The sequence below is a fragment of the Ornithodoros turicata genome, chromosome 1 (assembly GCF_037126465.1).
Source record: "Ornithodoros turicata isolate Travis chromosome 1, ASM3712646v1, whole genome shotgun sequence".
In the NCBI taxonomy this organism is placed as follows: domain Eukaryota; kingdom Metazoa; phylum Arthropoda; class Arachnida; order Ixodida; family Argasidae; genus Ornithodoros; species Ornithodoros turicata.
In genome coordinates, this window is record NC_088201.1 from 150,683,773 (window position 1) to 150,699,022 (window position 15,250).

Sequence of the window (15,250 nt, forward strand, 5' to 3'; positions counted from 1 at the left end):
TTGAGACGCTGTCCGAGGCCAACCAAATCGTACACAGCGTCAACCAAATCGTACACAGCGTCAACCAAGTCGTCCGCCGTTGCGACGTCCGGAATTCTGGCTGAGACACAAGATGATGATGATAATTGGTGGTTTTTGGCGCAAAAGCGACTGAGCTGAAACACAAGAGCTGAACCAATATTCAAATTTATCTTACTCAAAACACACAAAAATGGCTGCTGTACACGTGATGCTACTTCAATGAAGATTCTGAAGGAATGGAGTAAGAACACTTTGTATGGCATGCGCAAGCGATTCAAACATACCTAGTTCAAAACTGAGGAAAGCATGGGACCAAGCTTCCAACTTTCTGAGAAGAGATCGGTCTGTGTTTGTGGACTTGATGTACTCTTGGACTGCAAATATTGGTGCAAATACGTTAGCGTCTCATACGACCGTGAAACATGACATCATAAGGCATTTTCGTAGTACGATGTGCATGCGTACATAGTGATCAACATGTCCAACACGGGTTCTGCAAACGCAAGGACAGTTTCAACCTGCAAATCTCATCATCAGAGCCAAGGAAACCTAAGAGCATAAATATGTGGACGCCCAGGTCGGACATCTCCGCAAATGCAAATACACGACGCCAATACGCTGAGCTCTGCAAAGGAAGAAAGCACCATTCCATACCGTGAACATTTCAAGAAAAACACACAAATACACCGACTTAACGCAACAAACCAACAATTTACTGCAGACGTTTCGTCTCCCATTCGGGAGGCATCATCAGTGCAAAAGGCAGCAATGAGAGAGACAAAAGTCGCTATTTAAGGAGGTCGACATATATCTCCCGGGAGAGGGCCACGGTTCACGTTGCACGCAAGTGGGTCACCCCTCTCCCGGAGAAATATGTCGACCTTCTTAAATAGCGACTTTTGTCTCTCTCATTGCTGCCTTTTGCATTGACGATGTCTCCCGAATGGGAGACGAAACCTCTGCAGTAAATTGTTGGTTTGTTGTGTTAAGTCGGTGTATTTGTGTATTTTTGTTAATATGTCTTCCCCCTGCTTTTGGAACATTTTTGCACGTGAACATTTCACAACGACTGTACAATAATATCTGCACACCCGTTGAATTCGTCGCCGATTCCCCGATCGGCGCCGCGGCGCCGATTTTCGTAGATTGCCTAGCAGATTGCCTAACCCTGTAATGACTGAACTTTTGTTGTTACGGACTGTTTGACTCACAAGCTCAGCCTCTAAATAAAATGTAATGTTATAACATAGACACTTACCTGGCATAAATCAGCCATCTTTATTTGAAAGCGTTTCAAACCAGTCTCGGCGGCAGAGGCGCACGGAGAAGCTGCGATATGGTGCCCCGATCCGCGTCGTTTTGCGTTGTTATATCCGTCTAAAGGTAAACGCCCGTTAAAATTATGGCATTTTGTTACAATGTGAAGACGAATGTCATCCATCGCCACTCAGAAAATCTCGAAACAGTTCTCAGTTGTCCGCTTCTCGATGCAGCCCACTGCACCATTCACAAAGGAATGCCTGCTTACGGCTCCCTGCTGTTGTGGTGGTAACTTGAGCTGTTACATCCTTTTCGATTTTAGCCATCAGAGCGCATGCCTGCTAGGGTGGTAACGACCAGAGCTACTATCTTTTCACACCCTTTTTTCTGAGAGTGTGGTTTGGACGCATGCTCTCTTTGAATTGAATAATATAGCCTTACTCAAACGGGTTCGGCCTACCAAAAATTGTCTAGAAGCTCATTCTGCTGTCCCCTTCCACGGTGATCTTTAGTAAAAGGCGCAAGAAAATTACGCGGATTTGCAGGTAGACCAGAGCATATGTCCTACATTTTCTTCATGCGTGGACACCGTATACGCACTAGATCTGTCTTTGGACGCAGGAGGTTCCTGGCTGTATCGGCGGCCGTCCCTTCCCTTCGGTGTCGATTGCGGATGTACTTAGTCGAGGAGCTCTACATTGGCGATGTCGTTGCATTCTGCAACCTGTGGCTCGTTCCCCACGTTTTTACACTTTCAGCTACTCTCCTTATGTTCCATCTTCATATCTTCAAACACTGTTGCAACTGCGAATGAGAACTCTTCTTTAATGTCATAGAATAGTTTTCCTCTACTGTAGTGATAAGTTTTCATTGTTGCTTGCTTGGCTCAGTGTTTGTGAGTGTGCCTTTGCTAATGTTGTAGATATTGTTAATTTCTTCATTGTACCTAATTCATTGTTATCCTGCATTGTATGTTTTCATTAATGTTTGGGAAATAAATTTTCTTTCGTATTTTACTAAAGACAACGACGACGTTTGTTCGGCAGTGCTATTCCTCTGCTGCTCCGTAAATTTTCCGTTTTTTGGGGGGAATTTTCGCAGTCTTTACCCGTTTTTATTGCACCGCAGCTTCCCGAGATGGGTTCCGGAGTGTTCTCACGGAGGTTGGCGGCGCAACTTCGTCAGGATATGTCCTCCTTCTTGCATACTGAACCAACGGTAATAGTCAATCAAGTCATGGATCCTGTGCTTTCTGCGATTCCTCTACGAGAACTCCGATCGGTTCGCCCCCCCCCCCCCGCAAGTCCGGGACGGTTTTTCATAACAGTCCACACAATGCGGGCTGTAGATGTACTGCGAGCGCTGGGCTCCTTGACTATAACGAACAAGGACTATCCCCTGGTGTCTTTGGCCTCTTCGATCAAAGTCATTACGTTACTTCATCTTCCTACAGAGTTGCCTGACGATGACCTCGACCAAGCTCTATCTAGGTTGAGAAGGGCGATTAAATCTCACCGCGAAAGGTATCGGGAGTATCGGGTGCTCGCAATGTACTTATTGAGGTAGCCTAGGAAGTGCCGAATTTTTTGACGGTCAGAGGCTTTCAAGCAACTTGCTTGTATTCAGGTATGTGGAAGTTGTGCCGTAGCCAGGAAGGTCATTTCGCTGCCCACTGCACCACGCCGAGGTGCCGACGGTGCGGTGAGTACGGCCACGAGGCTGCATCGTGTGGAGAACGTTGCAAGTAATGTGGGGTGAATCACTGGACTACTCGCTGTCGGGTTTCGACGTATGCTAGCGTAGCCACGGAGAACACCGTCCAATGTGAAGAGGATGGAGGAGACGACATTCCCTTGGATCTACGTCACGAACTCCGTCGTGAGCTGTCTCTGACTGACGGAGATGCGCTTATGGAGTACTATAGACTACGCCCTCCGGTGCCAAGGATAATGAGCCCTCGCCACTGCGGAGTGCCAGGTTGTTGAGCGCCAGATTGCTGTCGAAGTTGCTGGCCAGATGAAAGATGCGCCCCCCCCCCCCGCCATTGCGGAGTTCCCGATGGTCGATCCCCTGCTGGTTCCTCCCAGCGATATTTCGTGTCTAAACCACGACCCGAACGACGCCAACTCCGTAAGTGGCAGTGACGTTTCAGATGTGCCTTTAGTAATCGATGAAGATGCTGAAGAGGACCGTTAGCGATGCTCGGCCTGTTTCGCCCCAAGGGTTTTCCCTAAACGTTCACTCTCAGAAAAGACCTCACGCCTCCGGCGATTCCTATGGATCTGTGCCAAAGTCGTGCCCTGAGGAGGGATGGCATACAGTCAAGAGCCCTAAATCCCGCAGCAAACGGGATCACAAAAAAGCCCAGATGCCACGCCGTCTGTCTCCCCACCCCTCGTCCAAGTTCATGAAGATCACGTCGCTTAATGTAATGGGGCTCCGGCAGCATAGGAAACAGAGGATGCTGGGATCGCTCATTGACGTTTTACAAGTTGACGTGGTTCTTCTCCAGGAAAAACACTTCTCCTGTCTCTCCGAAGCAAGGAACTTCGAAAATAGACTCGGTGTGAAAGGTTATTTCAGTTTCAGCCATTCACGGTCGAGGGGTGTAGCCGTGCTCTTTACTCGCCGGTTTCGTGACACCGTACTTCAAAACTCTTTTGACTTTGAAGGGAGAATAATATCGCTGGATATTTCGTGTCCAACGAATGCAATGCATCTATGCACCCACAGATGATAGGAAAGAAATGATTTCTTCAGAAGCATTGATCCATATCTGCATCGGAAGGGAGATGTTATTTTTTTAGATTTCCGCTGTGTCGTCAATGAAACATACGACAGAACTGGAGGCATCCAGTAGACATCAGATGTGTAAATCCAAAGAACTGAGGCGCCTTCTTTCGGCTTGCATCTTAACCAACGTCTCGGTTCATGTTTACGGCACCACTCCGCGTTTCACCTTCAGTGCCGGTGATCGTCATGTTAGACTCGACCGATTTTACGTGTCCAGGACTGCGCTTTCGTTGGTGACAGACTGCGCCGTTATGCAGGTCGTCACACCCGCACAGTTTTTTTTCGACCACAAGGCCCTCATTCTGGAAGCACACGACCCCGTTGGGTTCGGCCCCCAACCGCCCTTACAAAGAAATTTTGTTCACTTTCTGCAGAAAGTCTGCATACCTCCTGATTATTTGCTCCACAGAATTTACACACACTTTCTTTATCCTTTCTGTCATCCTCTGCGGTTTTATGTATGCAATTGGTACAATCCTTCTGTAGAAAGTCTGTGGACAACATGTGACCGAAGGTTACACTTTAAGAAAAACGGTAGGACTTTCTACTCGAGTGGGTTGAACTGTGTTGCAACCAGAATTGTACTCAAATGAGTTGAACTGCAAGGGTACGAACGTTTCTTCTGCTACTACTGAAACAATTTTACTCAAGACAGCTCATCTGTGGCATTCAGCTGTCCATTCAAGCGCGAATCATCCATCCATTCATAGGACTGCAGGTTGAGCCGCTAGGGCTATCTAGCGGGTAGTAGGTGGCGTGCTGTTATGTTACACGCGAGGTTTGTCCGCACGCGCCGCAGGATAGGACTGCAGAGAATTTCGACTACTTTGCGTTCTTTTGACTTTCCTGAAATCTCCGACACATGGTACTGCAAGCAATATTTACCAAAGTTCGTGGTAACTCGTTACTGTAACTAAGTTCCTTTTTTTGGTTACTTGTAACTTAACTCGGTACTTTTGCGCCGTGGTAAATTTCAGAGGAACTCTTTCCTTTTTCATGTAACTTTGCCAAAGTAAGTTAAGTTCTAAGTTACTTTTAATTCGCTTTTCATTTAGGTGCACATATTTTCTTGCTTTCTCTCCGTTTCCTTCATGGCATTTTTTGCCATGAAACGTGATAGTCAATCAATGACAGCATTTTATTCAGAAAGTAAGAACCGCTGCCATTGAAATGAAGCTGAACCATTGTGCGCCCACAGGGAGTAAGATGCAAAGTGTTCGAATAAACCTCTACCAGAGAAACGTCATCATGACATTGGTAGACAGACTGAAACCGAAACAAATAGGAAGGAGAGGGCTGGGTTCCACGAACAGGAACTTGTTCTCTGCCTCCCGTTGAAAGAAAAGCAGGACAAAGGGTCGCGCCCCTTTAAGGGACCATATCGGAATCCCATCAAGACCGTGGCTTTCGGGCGCGACCTTGTTCACCTCTAGCTTCGAGCGTAGTTCCATTCTACCAAATTTGTGGCGCTGTCGAACGTTAATGACGCCATTTGTTTACAAACAGGGAGAGGTCTATTGTTCGATCTAAACGAAAACGATCTAAGCACGTTGCGCTCCTCCGCAGGCAACTCAAAGTCTAACTGAACTGCTCATGCGCGCTGCACCTATGTAATGCTCTGTTGTGTCCGAAGTAACTTGGAAGTAACTTGTTATTTTTTAAGTAACTCAGTAACTGCGAGTTACGTTTCAGGCTGAAGAACTTCGTTATTAACTTAGTTACATTTTTCACACGGTAACTTAACTTGTAACGAGTTGTTTTTGACGGGTAACTTCTTAATCTATGATATCGACCTCCCACTGGTACCGTCCTCGACCGGGTTTGAACCTACGATCATGAGCTCCACAAGCCAACACGTTTTCTGACTAATATACCGAAGGCCGTCCTTTTTTTTTTGTTCGCCCAAACGAAATAATTTAATGCATAAGTTTTGCAAAAATGTATTTGATATTTTTGTTTTGAGTATACAGGGTGTCCCAGAAAACGTGTCATTGAATTATATTTAAAAAACTACACCACCTAGAGTCATGCGGTCAATTGCATTTGTTCTTACTGGGTTTTTGCCACCTCCTCGTGTGAATGTCGTGTAACGTAAATTTAATCATGCAAATTTTTGCGAGCTTAAGTCGGACATTTGCCTAGTCAAGGTCACTTTTATACCCCACCAATCTGAAGAGCGTGTCTAATTCAGTCAAATTAATGATAATTGACAGGGATAATCAGAAGCTATCCCATCGGAAAAAATAGCCGAACATCATGCTCTACGGAGGTCGCACAGAATAGCGCACGATGAATTTTTCAGCGCAATCTTTGTCAGTCCGACGAAAGGAGGTTGGAAACCCAGCCCTCCCCGACATCGCAGAAAGAGATAAAACAGGCACGGCTTATCACGTCCGACTTTCGCTAGGATAACGCTTTTCCTCTCCCAATTTTAGGAACTGTTACTGTTTCTACTATCACTCTGTGGCCTGGCTTCGGAACCTCCTCTCGTCGCACTGCGAGCGATTGCGCTCAAAAAGTCATCGCGCGCTATGGTCCGGTGCTTCGAAAAGCATGATATTCGGCTATTTTTTCCGATGGGATAGCTCGTGAGTATCACTGTGAATTATCATGAATATGAGTGAATTCGGCACGCTCTTTATATTGGTGGGGTAAAAAAGTGACCTCTACTTGGCAAATTTCCGAGTTCAGTTCGCAAATATTTACATAATTAAACTTGGAGTACAGGACATTCACATTAGGAGGTGGCAAAAACCCAATAAGAACAAATGCTGTTGACCGCATGATTCTAGGTGGCGTAGTTTTTTTATTATAATTCAATGACACGTTTTCTGGGACACCCTGTATAGGCGCAGAACAAACCTGCCTGGTTTTTATAGTGTTCGATCTGACTTCTTTTATGCGTTTGTAAGTAACACATTATGTACGTAGCCACGGCGCCGGCTTGCTTCGTTTCGAGCCCCTGCTGGCTGCTGCGGCTGCGGAGAGAACAGCGTTGAACTTACATAATTACTAGTGTTATAATGATATATTTGCTAACATTAGAATTTATTGTTCTGGATCTTGCAACTCTTGTCACTGATATTCCTGTGGAATTGACGTGGGAAATATCTGCATACATAGTACACAAAAAGTATACATAAAATACACAGAGTGTCTGCATACATAGTATACAGAAATTCTATAGACAAAGCGCAGAATGTCTAAATACGTAGTATACAGAAAGTCTACATATGAGAAGTACGTACGTATAAAAGTCTACATATAATACACAGAATATCTGCATACGTAGTATACAGATTATAATAAGTATTTAAAGAGATTGAAACATTTATTTGAAAAAATTATTGAAACAAGCTTTCAGACGTAGTCCGTCCTTCACCAGGTGCAGCTGATGAAGGACGGACTCCGTCCGATAGCTTGTTTTTCAGTAAAATAAATGTTTCAATCTCTTTAAATACTTTTTATTCACTTGCGATGTGCTCGACCTCTCTCATTTTTGCCTGTTAGTTATACAGAATATATACATAATGCACAGAATGCCTGCATGCGTGGTAACAGAAAGTCTACATATAATACACAGAATATCTGCATACGTAGCATACAGAAAGTCTATGCATAACGCACAGAATGTATGTGTAGCGCCCTCTGTGGACGCCATGATGATGACGACGACGCAATAAGTGCGCCGGCCAGTTGTCACCTGGCAGGTGCACAGCACGGACCTATGTTCCTTATTATCTGCTAGGTATCCACAAACTTGGTGACCCGACTCATGGACACCGCCGGGACACAGAGCGGCCTAAGCGGTCAGGGTGAAGCCTCCGACGTATCGTCAGGCCCAGCTGTCCTACAAACCGTCCAGCAAGTCCGCCTCCCGCCTTTTTGGACCAAAAACCCCAAAACTTGGTTCCGTCAAGTTGAGGCACTCTTCCACGCCCGCCGTATCCAAAGTCAAATGACTAAATACTGCGAGGTACTCCCCTTGATTCCTCCTGACCTGGTCGACGACATCGACGACGTACTCTCCACGGTGCAGGCAGATAAAGCTTACGACACCCTTAAATCCACCATCCTATCTCGTACTGAGATATCGGAGCGCGCCAGGATCCAGCAGCTCCTAACATCCGAGGAGCTAGGAGACCGTCGCCCGTCGCAGCTTCTCCGCAGACGACCACGCACTGATATTACGCGAATTATTCCTGAACAGGCTTCCGCACGAGGTCAGGATGATCCTTGCTGGAAATGACGACGTGTCGTTGGATCGACTCGCCGAACTTGCGGATCGAATTATAGATTATGCTTCCGCAAGCCTTGCCCCCGTCCGTTCGCCCGCGGTTCCAGACAGCCCCTCGACGTCGGACTTGCAAGCGGCAGTGGCCCGCCTGACTGACGAGATGTCTAGGATGTCATCGCAGATGGCCGACTTGCGCACAGCGTTGAACCGCCGATCCCGAGATCGAGGGCAATGAAGAAACCGGTCTGCGAGTCGTCGACGCGCCTCGAGCCCAACGCAAGCGTCACAGCATGCTCCAGGAAGCCCTCGGTACTGCTGGTACCACCGTCGTTTTCGCCACCGATCAACGCGCTGCGAGTCGCCTTGCGACTGGCAGGAAAACCCTCAGGTCGGTCGATAATGGCGGCAACCGACCAAGGCCTACGTCCTGCCCGCCTTCTGTATGTACAGGATCGTATCGCGAATCAGCGTTTCCTTATTGATACAGGGGCTCAGGTGAGCGTTATACCGGCGACACCTTCCGATCGGAAAATTCGTCAATGCCTCACACCCCCTCTTCAAGCTGCGAACAAATCTACGGTCCGCACATATGGACTGCGTTCACTAACTTTGGACATCGGCTTGCGCAGGACGTTTCGTTGGCTCTTCGTTGTGGCAGAAGTCGACCGGGCCATCATTGGAGCAGACTTTTTACATAATTTTCATCTCGATGTCAGCATTAGGCAACGAAAGTTGAAAGACAACATCATCACATTAACCACTGGAGCTGGCATCTGGACGATCAACTCAACCGGCATATGTGCATTTATTCCCGGTTCGCGCTACGAGAACGTCTTGGCTTCCTTTCCCGAGCTGCTCAAGCCCTGCAATCTTTCGGCGCCAGCCGCGCATCATGTTACGCACCGCATTGAGACCTCAGGCCCTCCCATCACGGCGACCTTTCGACGACTATCTGGCGAACGCCTTTCCATTGCTCGTCGTGAGTTTGAACATATGTTGGACCTGGGCATCATCCGTCCGTCATCTAGCAGCTGGGCTTCGCCGCTGCATATGGTGCCCAAAAAGGAGCCCAACGACTGGCGGCCCTGCGGGGATTACCGCGCTCTTAATGCAAGAACAATCCCCGACAGATACCCGCTGCCACACCTCCACGACTTCGCGGAACGCCTTGCCGGTGCCACTACTTTTTCAAAGATAGGTCTAGTAAAGGCGTGCCACCAAATCCCAGCCGAGCCTGAAGACATACCCAAGACAGCAATTACAACGCCTTTTGGATTGTTTGAGTATGTGCGAATGCCTTTCGGACTAAGAAACGCCGCTCAAACGTTTCAACGTTTTATCAGCGAAGTTGTCCGAGGCCTCGACTTCGTAATTGCCTATATAGATGATCTTCTCGTCTTCAGTCCCACCGAAGAACAACATGAGAAGCACCTCCAGCAGCTTTTCAGCCGTCTCCAGGAGTACGGCTTAGTGGTTAACGCCAAGAAGTGCACTTTTGGAGTCTCCGAGCTCGAGTTCCTCGGGCATCACGTGTCCTCCGACGGAATCCATCCTCTTGCGCATAAAGTGAAGGCCATCACCGATTTCCCCAAGCCAACGACGATCCGTCAACTACGTCGCTTTCTTGGCTTGGTGAACTTTCACCGTCGGTTCATCGCTAGATGTGCCGCAATCATTCAGCCACTCACGGACATGCTCCGAAACAACCGAAGCCATCGTCACGCGTCCCTTGGTCGCAGTCCGCTGACGACGACGCCTTTGCAGATATCAAGCAGGCCCTAGCGGACGCTGCTATGCTAGTCCACCCCCGGCACGACGCCCCAAGCCGTCTTATGGTGGATGCGTCTAGCACCGCTGTGGGCGCAGTTTGGCAGCAGCGTATCGACGACGCCTGGTACCCTGTGGCGTTCTTTTCCCATCGACTAAACGACGCGCAAACTAGCTACAGTGTCTTTGGTCGCGAGCTTTTGGCCATCTACGCAGCAGTCCGTCATTTGCGGTACTTCCTGGAAGGCCGCACATTTCATGTTTTAACCGATCATAAGCCCCTCGCATTCGTATTTCGTACCAACCGCACCGACTACCTCGCCCGCGAAGTCCGGCATCTGGCGTACATTTCGGAATTCACGACGGACATACGTCATGTGCACGCCCTTACAAAAAATCTTCTGCCCTTCCTATAGAAAATATACGGACTCCAAGCGACTAAGTACTCAGAAAACGTGAAACAATCCAGTAGACCGTCTGTTACCCCTGTCACCTTTCTAATCCCAATTGGAACACATTTTCCTATAGAAAGTCTGCGTACTATAAGCTCTGCTGTCTTCCTACAGAAAACAGAATGACTAAACAAACCCCGTATTCAGAAAGGCTTAAACCTTAGAGCAGGCTTTTTCATCTTTCTTGGTCCAGCGGATCAAGACTTCGTATGGAAAGTCTATGTACCATAAATTTCCCCGCTTTCGATACCGTACACACTGCAAGTGACCTAGTACGCCGAAAGGCTTCACGCATACAGCAGACTAGCTGCCACCCGTCGAAGAAATGGAGCGTACCTTGCTACAGAAAGCCTGCACAACCCAATGCACGCTTACCGCAGAAAATATGCAGTCTCTAAAGCGCCCCAGAACTCTTATTCCTTCTTATTTCTTTCTTTCTTTCTTTAATTATTCTCTTTTCTTTTTATTTATTTATTATTATTTCTTATTTCTGGAATAGCAAGCCGACGTCCCGTTTGGCTGACCTTTCCCCGTTTTTTTTTCCCTTTTTGTCTAATAAACATATCCCCCCCCCCCCCCCCAGAACTCAGACTGGCTCGAAGCATTCAGCATACTTTTTTGGTCATCCATGCCTCCAGCAAGCACCCTTCTACAGGGAGTGCATGTTATTTTGCTAAAAACAACGCAGTGGCCTTGCTATATTTTCAGCACTGCGTCCGACAAGCTGTTGGTGCGAACTTCCACCCAAAGCATTTATTTGCACATTGTACACTGCAGCATCATGGGGTGCCCTTGTTGAGCTTCTGAAGCATGGCACTGAGGCTTCTTTTCACCAGGTAGTCCGCGCACTTGAATGTAGCGCAGGTGTGCTCTGCAATAGAAACAGCGAATGAAGATTAACGCCAGTGATCCACGGAAAGGAATTCACATCTTTTAAGCACGTATTCATGCCTATACCTAACGGTTTAAACGACATGAATCGTGAACAGCTGCTTTACTGTTTACACGTTGTACGTCCCTGGTTAATATCCATATCGTACATACGGTGCCGATAAAGTGGTGTATAAGGGTAATAGGGAGGACGCTGGACAAAAAAGGCTTGCTGTGCCTAAGGACTGATTCCTAATAATTTCAGCGACCCTGTTTTTCTCCTTTTGGTTCCCGGACTCCTTTCCATGACACATTGCAGTTTTTGCACATCTGCGGGTAAGAGCTCTACTCAGTGGGAGGGGCGCAACGGCCTTGGCAAAAAGTAGGTGAAAGTCGTCCTGAGCGCAGCCAGCGTCCAAGATATGCCGAACACAGCCTCCATCTTGAATTGTCTGCAACAAAAGTCTTATGTCGCGGGACACTTCCATGCGTCGTCATAGCATCTCGTGCTCTGTGGAGAATAATCATTGACGCGAGTTCCGATGGGTTTTGGATTGAGGTATTTCACAAGTCTCTTCCCCTTGCCATAAGCGGCACTGTTATACGAACACCGCGGTGCTCCTTTTGAATGCGGACTGCCACTTTGGACAGTATACGACGGGTACGCTTTTCCTGGGAAGTGTGATGCACGGGCAAAGAAGCGCATACCCAAGATAGCTGTCACACGGTTCTCGTCGAGGGCAGGCCTTGGGTCCTTGTTCTTGTGGCTGTTGGACTGTTTACCAAAAAGTGATCGGTTTTTTAGCTCTTCATCTGTAAAAAGTACACGAGTGAGAGCACGGGCAAACTTGCTGGGAGAATCCTTGTAGGATTCCTGTAGCCTTGTAAGCGTCGCGCTGGACACGTACACGCCGCTTCCCAGGTCTACCTATCATCAAGAAAATTAAAAGAAAATTAAACTGCATGTTCACACAGCTGTTACAGAAAAAGACTAAATAACAGGCAGACACCGCACGCATGTTTGACATGGATTGTGCCACATCCAGTACGTCCCTAATAATTGGGCACGCACGGTCACTCCGCTTTGTGAACGACTAAGCATTTTGTCGACAGTAGCAGCTTTTAATATCCTGCCCGCGTGCCCGAAGCAGAGTCGTCTTACCCGACTCAGAAAAAATAAAGCCCAGCCCGACCGTGCCCGATGAAGACTGGGCCTTACCCGACCAAGACCCCGCAGGTCTGCAAAAAATGCGTACTGGAACTTGATAAAAATGCACAAATACAACACCGCAGTGATTGCAATGTTTCAAGTGACTTAAGACCTAGATGTCGGCTAGGACATTCCCTGACACTGTCAAATCCTGGTGCAATGAAGCGCGGTGGCAACAACGCCGACCTGACAGCCATGTGACACCTAGCCGGACATTCAACTCGTGCCGATTCCGTGACCGCAAATAATTCTTGATTCCAGCCTGCAAGGGGAGGTATAGTGCTCGAATAGCTTCTACGTGCGCTTCACTGGGGCTCAACCTGGGATACCAATGCCACTATAACGAAAACACATTTCGTCGGGATATGATACGTTCACTTCGTTCCACTCATTCATATACAAGGTGCCCACGCTAAATGTGAACATAATTTCTAATAAAAATCGTTGTCATAGGCAACGATAAGTTCCGATAGGCTGATAAGTTCCCTGTGATGCTTGTGCAAGAAACGCGTGGATCTTGCAAGGCGGCACATGTTTGCAACACAAGTCTTCAAACAACGACACCAGCTTCCCGCGACAGGTCGCTTAATGAGAAATGTTGTGCACATTTAGTTTCGACACCGTGCGTATGCGAAATATAGTAGGTGTCACTGCTATATTGTAGCAGGAAGGACACAGTGAAGAAAACAAAAACAGTACGTATGCTTGTGAGAGGATATGACTAGGGCGCCCAGCTACGAATCCGTCAGCGCTCACCTGGTTCGGCTCCAGCACAGGACGTTCCTCCTGAGAAGCCTTCATGTTTCTGACAATTCGCTTGAGTGTTTTCACGGTCTTCTGGATGTCTGGGGAGTCAGAATTATGTAAAACAGTCAGCGAAAACCAGCAGATCGTGATACACTCTTGTATACCCATCATGTTTTCCAGATCCTCTATTTTACGTTTCAGGTCATCATTCGCCTGCTGCAGTTGCTTTATTTGTTCTTCATGACCACAGCAGCCACTCGCCTGTGACAGGGCAGAATAGGTTTTAAAGCTAGGGCCAAGCGACGACGCAATGATTGGGATGACTCACGGAATTATGGATAGTCACACATTCATTGCTATGCAATCAGTTAATTTGGAATGCACCCATCACGATTTGCTGTTCTAAAAAAAATATGTGCTTTGAGCCAGTCACCTGTGACATGTTCTTGCATGCTCGTGCGGCGAGGCGGTTCCGTCTTCTCTCAAGGTTGCCCGGGTCTCCTGGAACATTGTGTGTATATGACGATGTTCAGAATCCCACACGTTTTTTCAAGGTTGCAAGTCTTGCATTTTACCGAAACAAACCGGAGCGCATGCGCCATCAAAGATGTTTGCCTTCGTGTTAGCAATATTGCTGAACTTGATAAAGCGCGTGCCAATCTAAATTAAATTCAAGCAGGCGATTGGCAACGGTAGCTGACCGCAAAGCGATAACATGCGAAATAAGAAAACAGACATTACCCGCAGCAATCAAATGTGCCTTTGCCGGCGGCTCCCCGCTCTTCCAAGTAATTTCGAAGGTGCGTCCGACGAGTGACTCCACGATTGATGGGTCATTCATTATTTCAGTTGCTGTCTGAATATCAGTCATCTTGCGCGTCGGGTAGACATCCCATGCTTCAGCTGTTGTCCATTTTACCAATATGTGCGTCATTTTAAAAACCAAAGCCGTCAACGCTGTTTCAACGATTTGACGAAGTGGAAGCAACAAGGAGGATACAGTTTCTTCAGCTTTCAGCGCCAGGGCTGCGCACAAAAGGAAAGGCAGGCGGATGATAAATGTGATAGCGACGGGATAAGCACATGCCGGAAGACGTGATGAGAAAAAGATATCTAAGAAAAAGAGATAGGCCAGGACTAAGGCTGCGCTGGGTTGACTGACAAAGCAGTCGCATTGACCTTGACCGCTGTTCCTCACACCCTTGCTCGCGAAGCAGTATACTTCTTTTATCATAGCGGATTGACATTGGTTTATGCTGTGCGTCGGCTACCTCTTTTGCTGTCGGAATAATCACGAACGGGTTCAGAGATATTTCACGCTATGAGTGTCGCAGTCTGTTAATGTGACTACAGCGTCCTCCGCTGTAGAGGAGCTGCCGGGCACGGCCTGATTATGCCAAAAAGGTATCGACAATGGCTGTTCGATCCCAATACACCGAAACCGCGCACCACGCAGTTCAGGCATTCCAAACAGGCGGAATCTTCACGTCAGGGGCACGACGCCGGAGAACACGCTGAGGCTCCCGAGGATGATCGAGGTCCGGACCACGTAGCGCCATCAGACGACCCTGTGCCATCGACGTCATCTGGAAGTAGAGGCGGAAGCACGGTAGGTATCTGCAGGTATTAGTCGCCCTGGTAGAGGTAATTTCGTGTAAAATTACTAAAGATATGTCACTACAACGATGGAAGTGATGAGCCATTTGCGCCAACAGCGCCATCGTTCATGTCCTACGCAACCCTGGACCAAAATTGCAATTTTCGCCGATTCTGCGTCAAGACTGAGCTAGCGGGGTGGTACAGAGAAACGAGTGGGAACCGGTAACACTTCAGTCCACACGCCACACCGCTTCGACTTACGGATAATATAATAATAAAGTGAAAATAAATAAA

The 15,250-nt window shown here is 47.7% G+C and overlaps 1 protein-coding gene and 1 non-coding gene across 2 annotated transcripts; both read right to left on the bottom strand.

Moving 5' to 3' along the window:
• Positions 1 to 1,719: 1,719 nt before the first annotated feature.
• On the bottom strand, positions 1,720 to 1,840 carry LOC135379625 (U5 spliceosomal RNA). Its single transcript, XR_010419103.1, has one exon. It is a non-coding gene; the product is annotated as a U5 spliceosomal RNA (small nuclear RNA).
• A 9,469-nt stretch (positions 1,841 to 11,309) lies between these two features.
• On the bottom strand, positions 11,310 to 14,378 carry LOC135387354 (BEN domain-containing protein 5-like). The gene is made up of 6 exons (XM_064616585.1): positions 14,099 to 14,378; positions 13,791 to 13,858; positions 13,522 to 13,618; positions 13,367 to 13,455; positions 12,109 to 12,328; positions 11,310 to 11,401 (listed from the first exon to the last, which is right to left on the bottom strand). Exons 1-6 carry the CDS (start codon positions 14,289 to 14,291, stop codon positions 11,310 to 11,312), a joined length of 759 nt encoding a protein of 252 aa, XP_064472655.1. The 5' UTR covers positions 14,292 to 14,378.
• Between the last annotated feature and the right edge of the window lie 872 nt (positions 14,379 to 15,250).

What these genes read in the sequence shown, in the direction of transcription:
- LOC135387354 (XM_064616585.1), bottom strand. Translation starts at nt 14,291, where the DNA reads ATGACGCACATATTGGTAAAATGGACAACAGCTGAAGCATGGGATGTC. An exon ending in GGATCTGGAAAACATGATGG is followed by an intron (nt 13,456 to 13,521) that starts GTATACAAGAGT and finishes CTGACTCCCCAG; the next exon opens with ACATCCAGAAGACCGTGAAA. An exon ending in CCGTGTGACAGCTATCTTGG is followed by an intron (nt 11,402 to 12,108) that starts GTATGCGCTTCT and finishes TTTCTATTGCAG; the next exon opens with AGCACACCTGCGCTACATTC.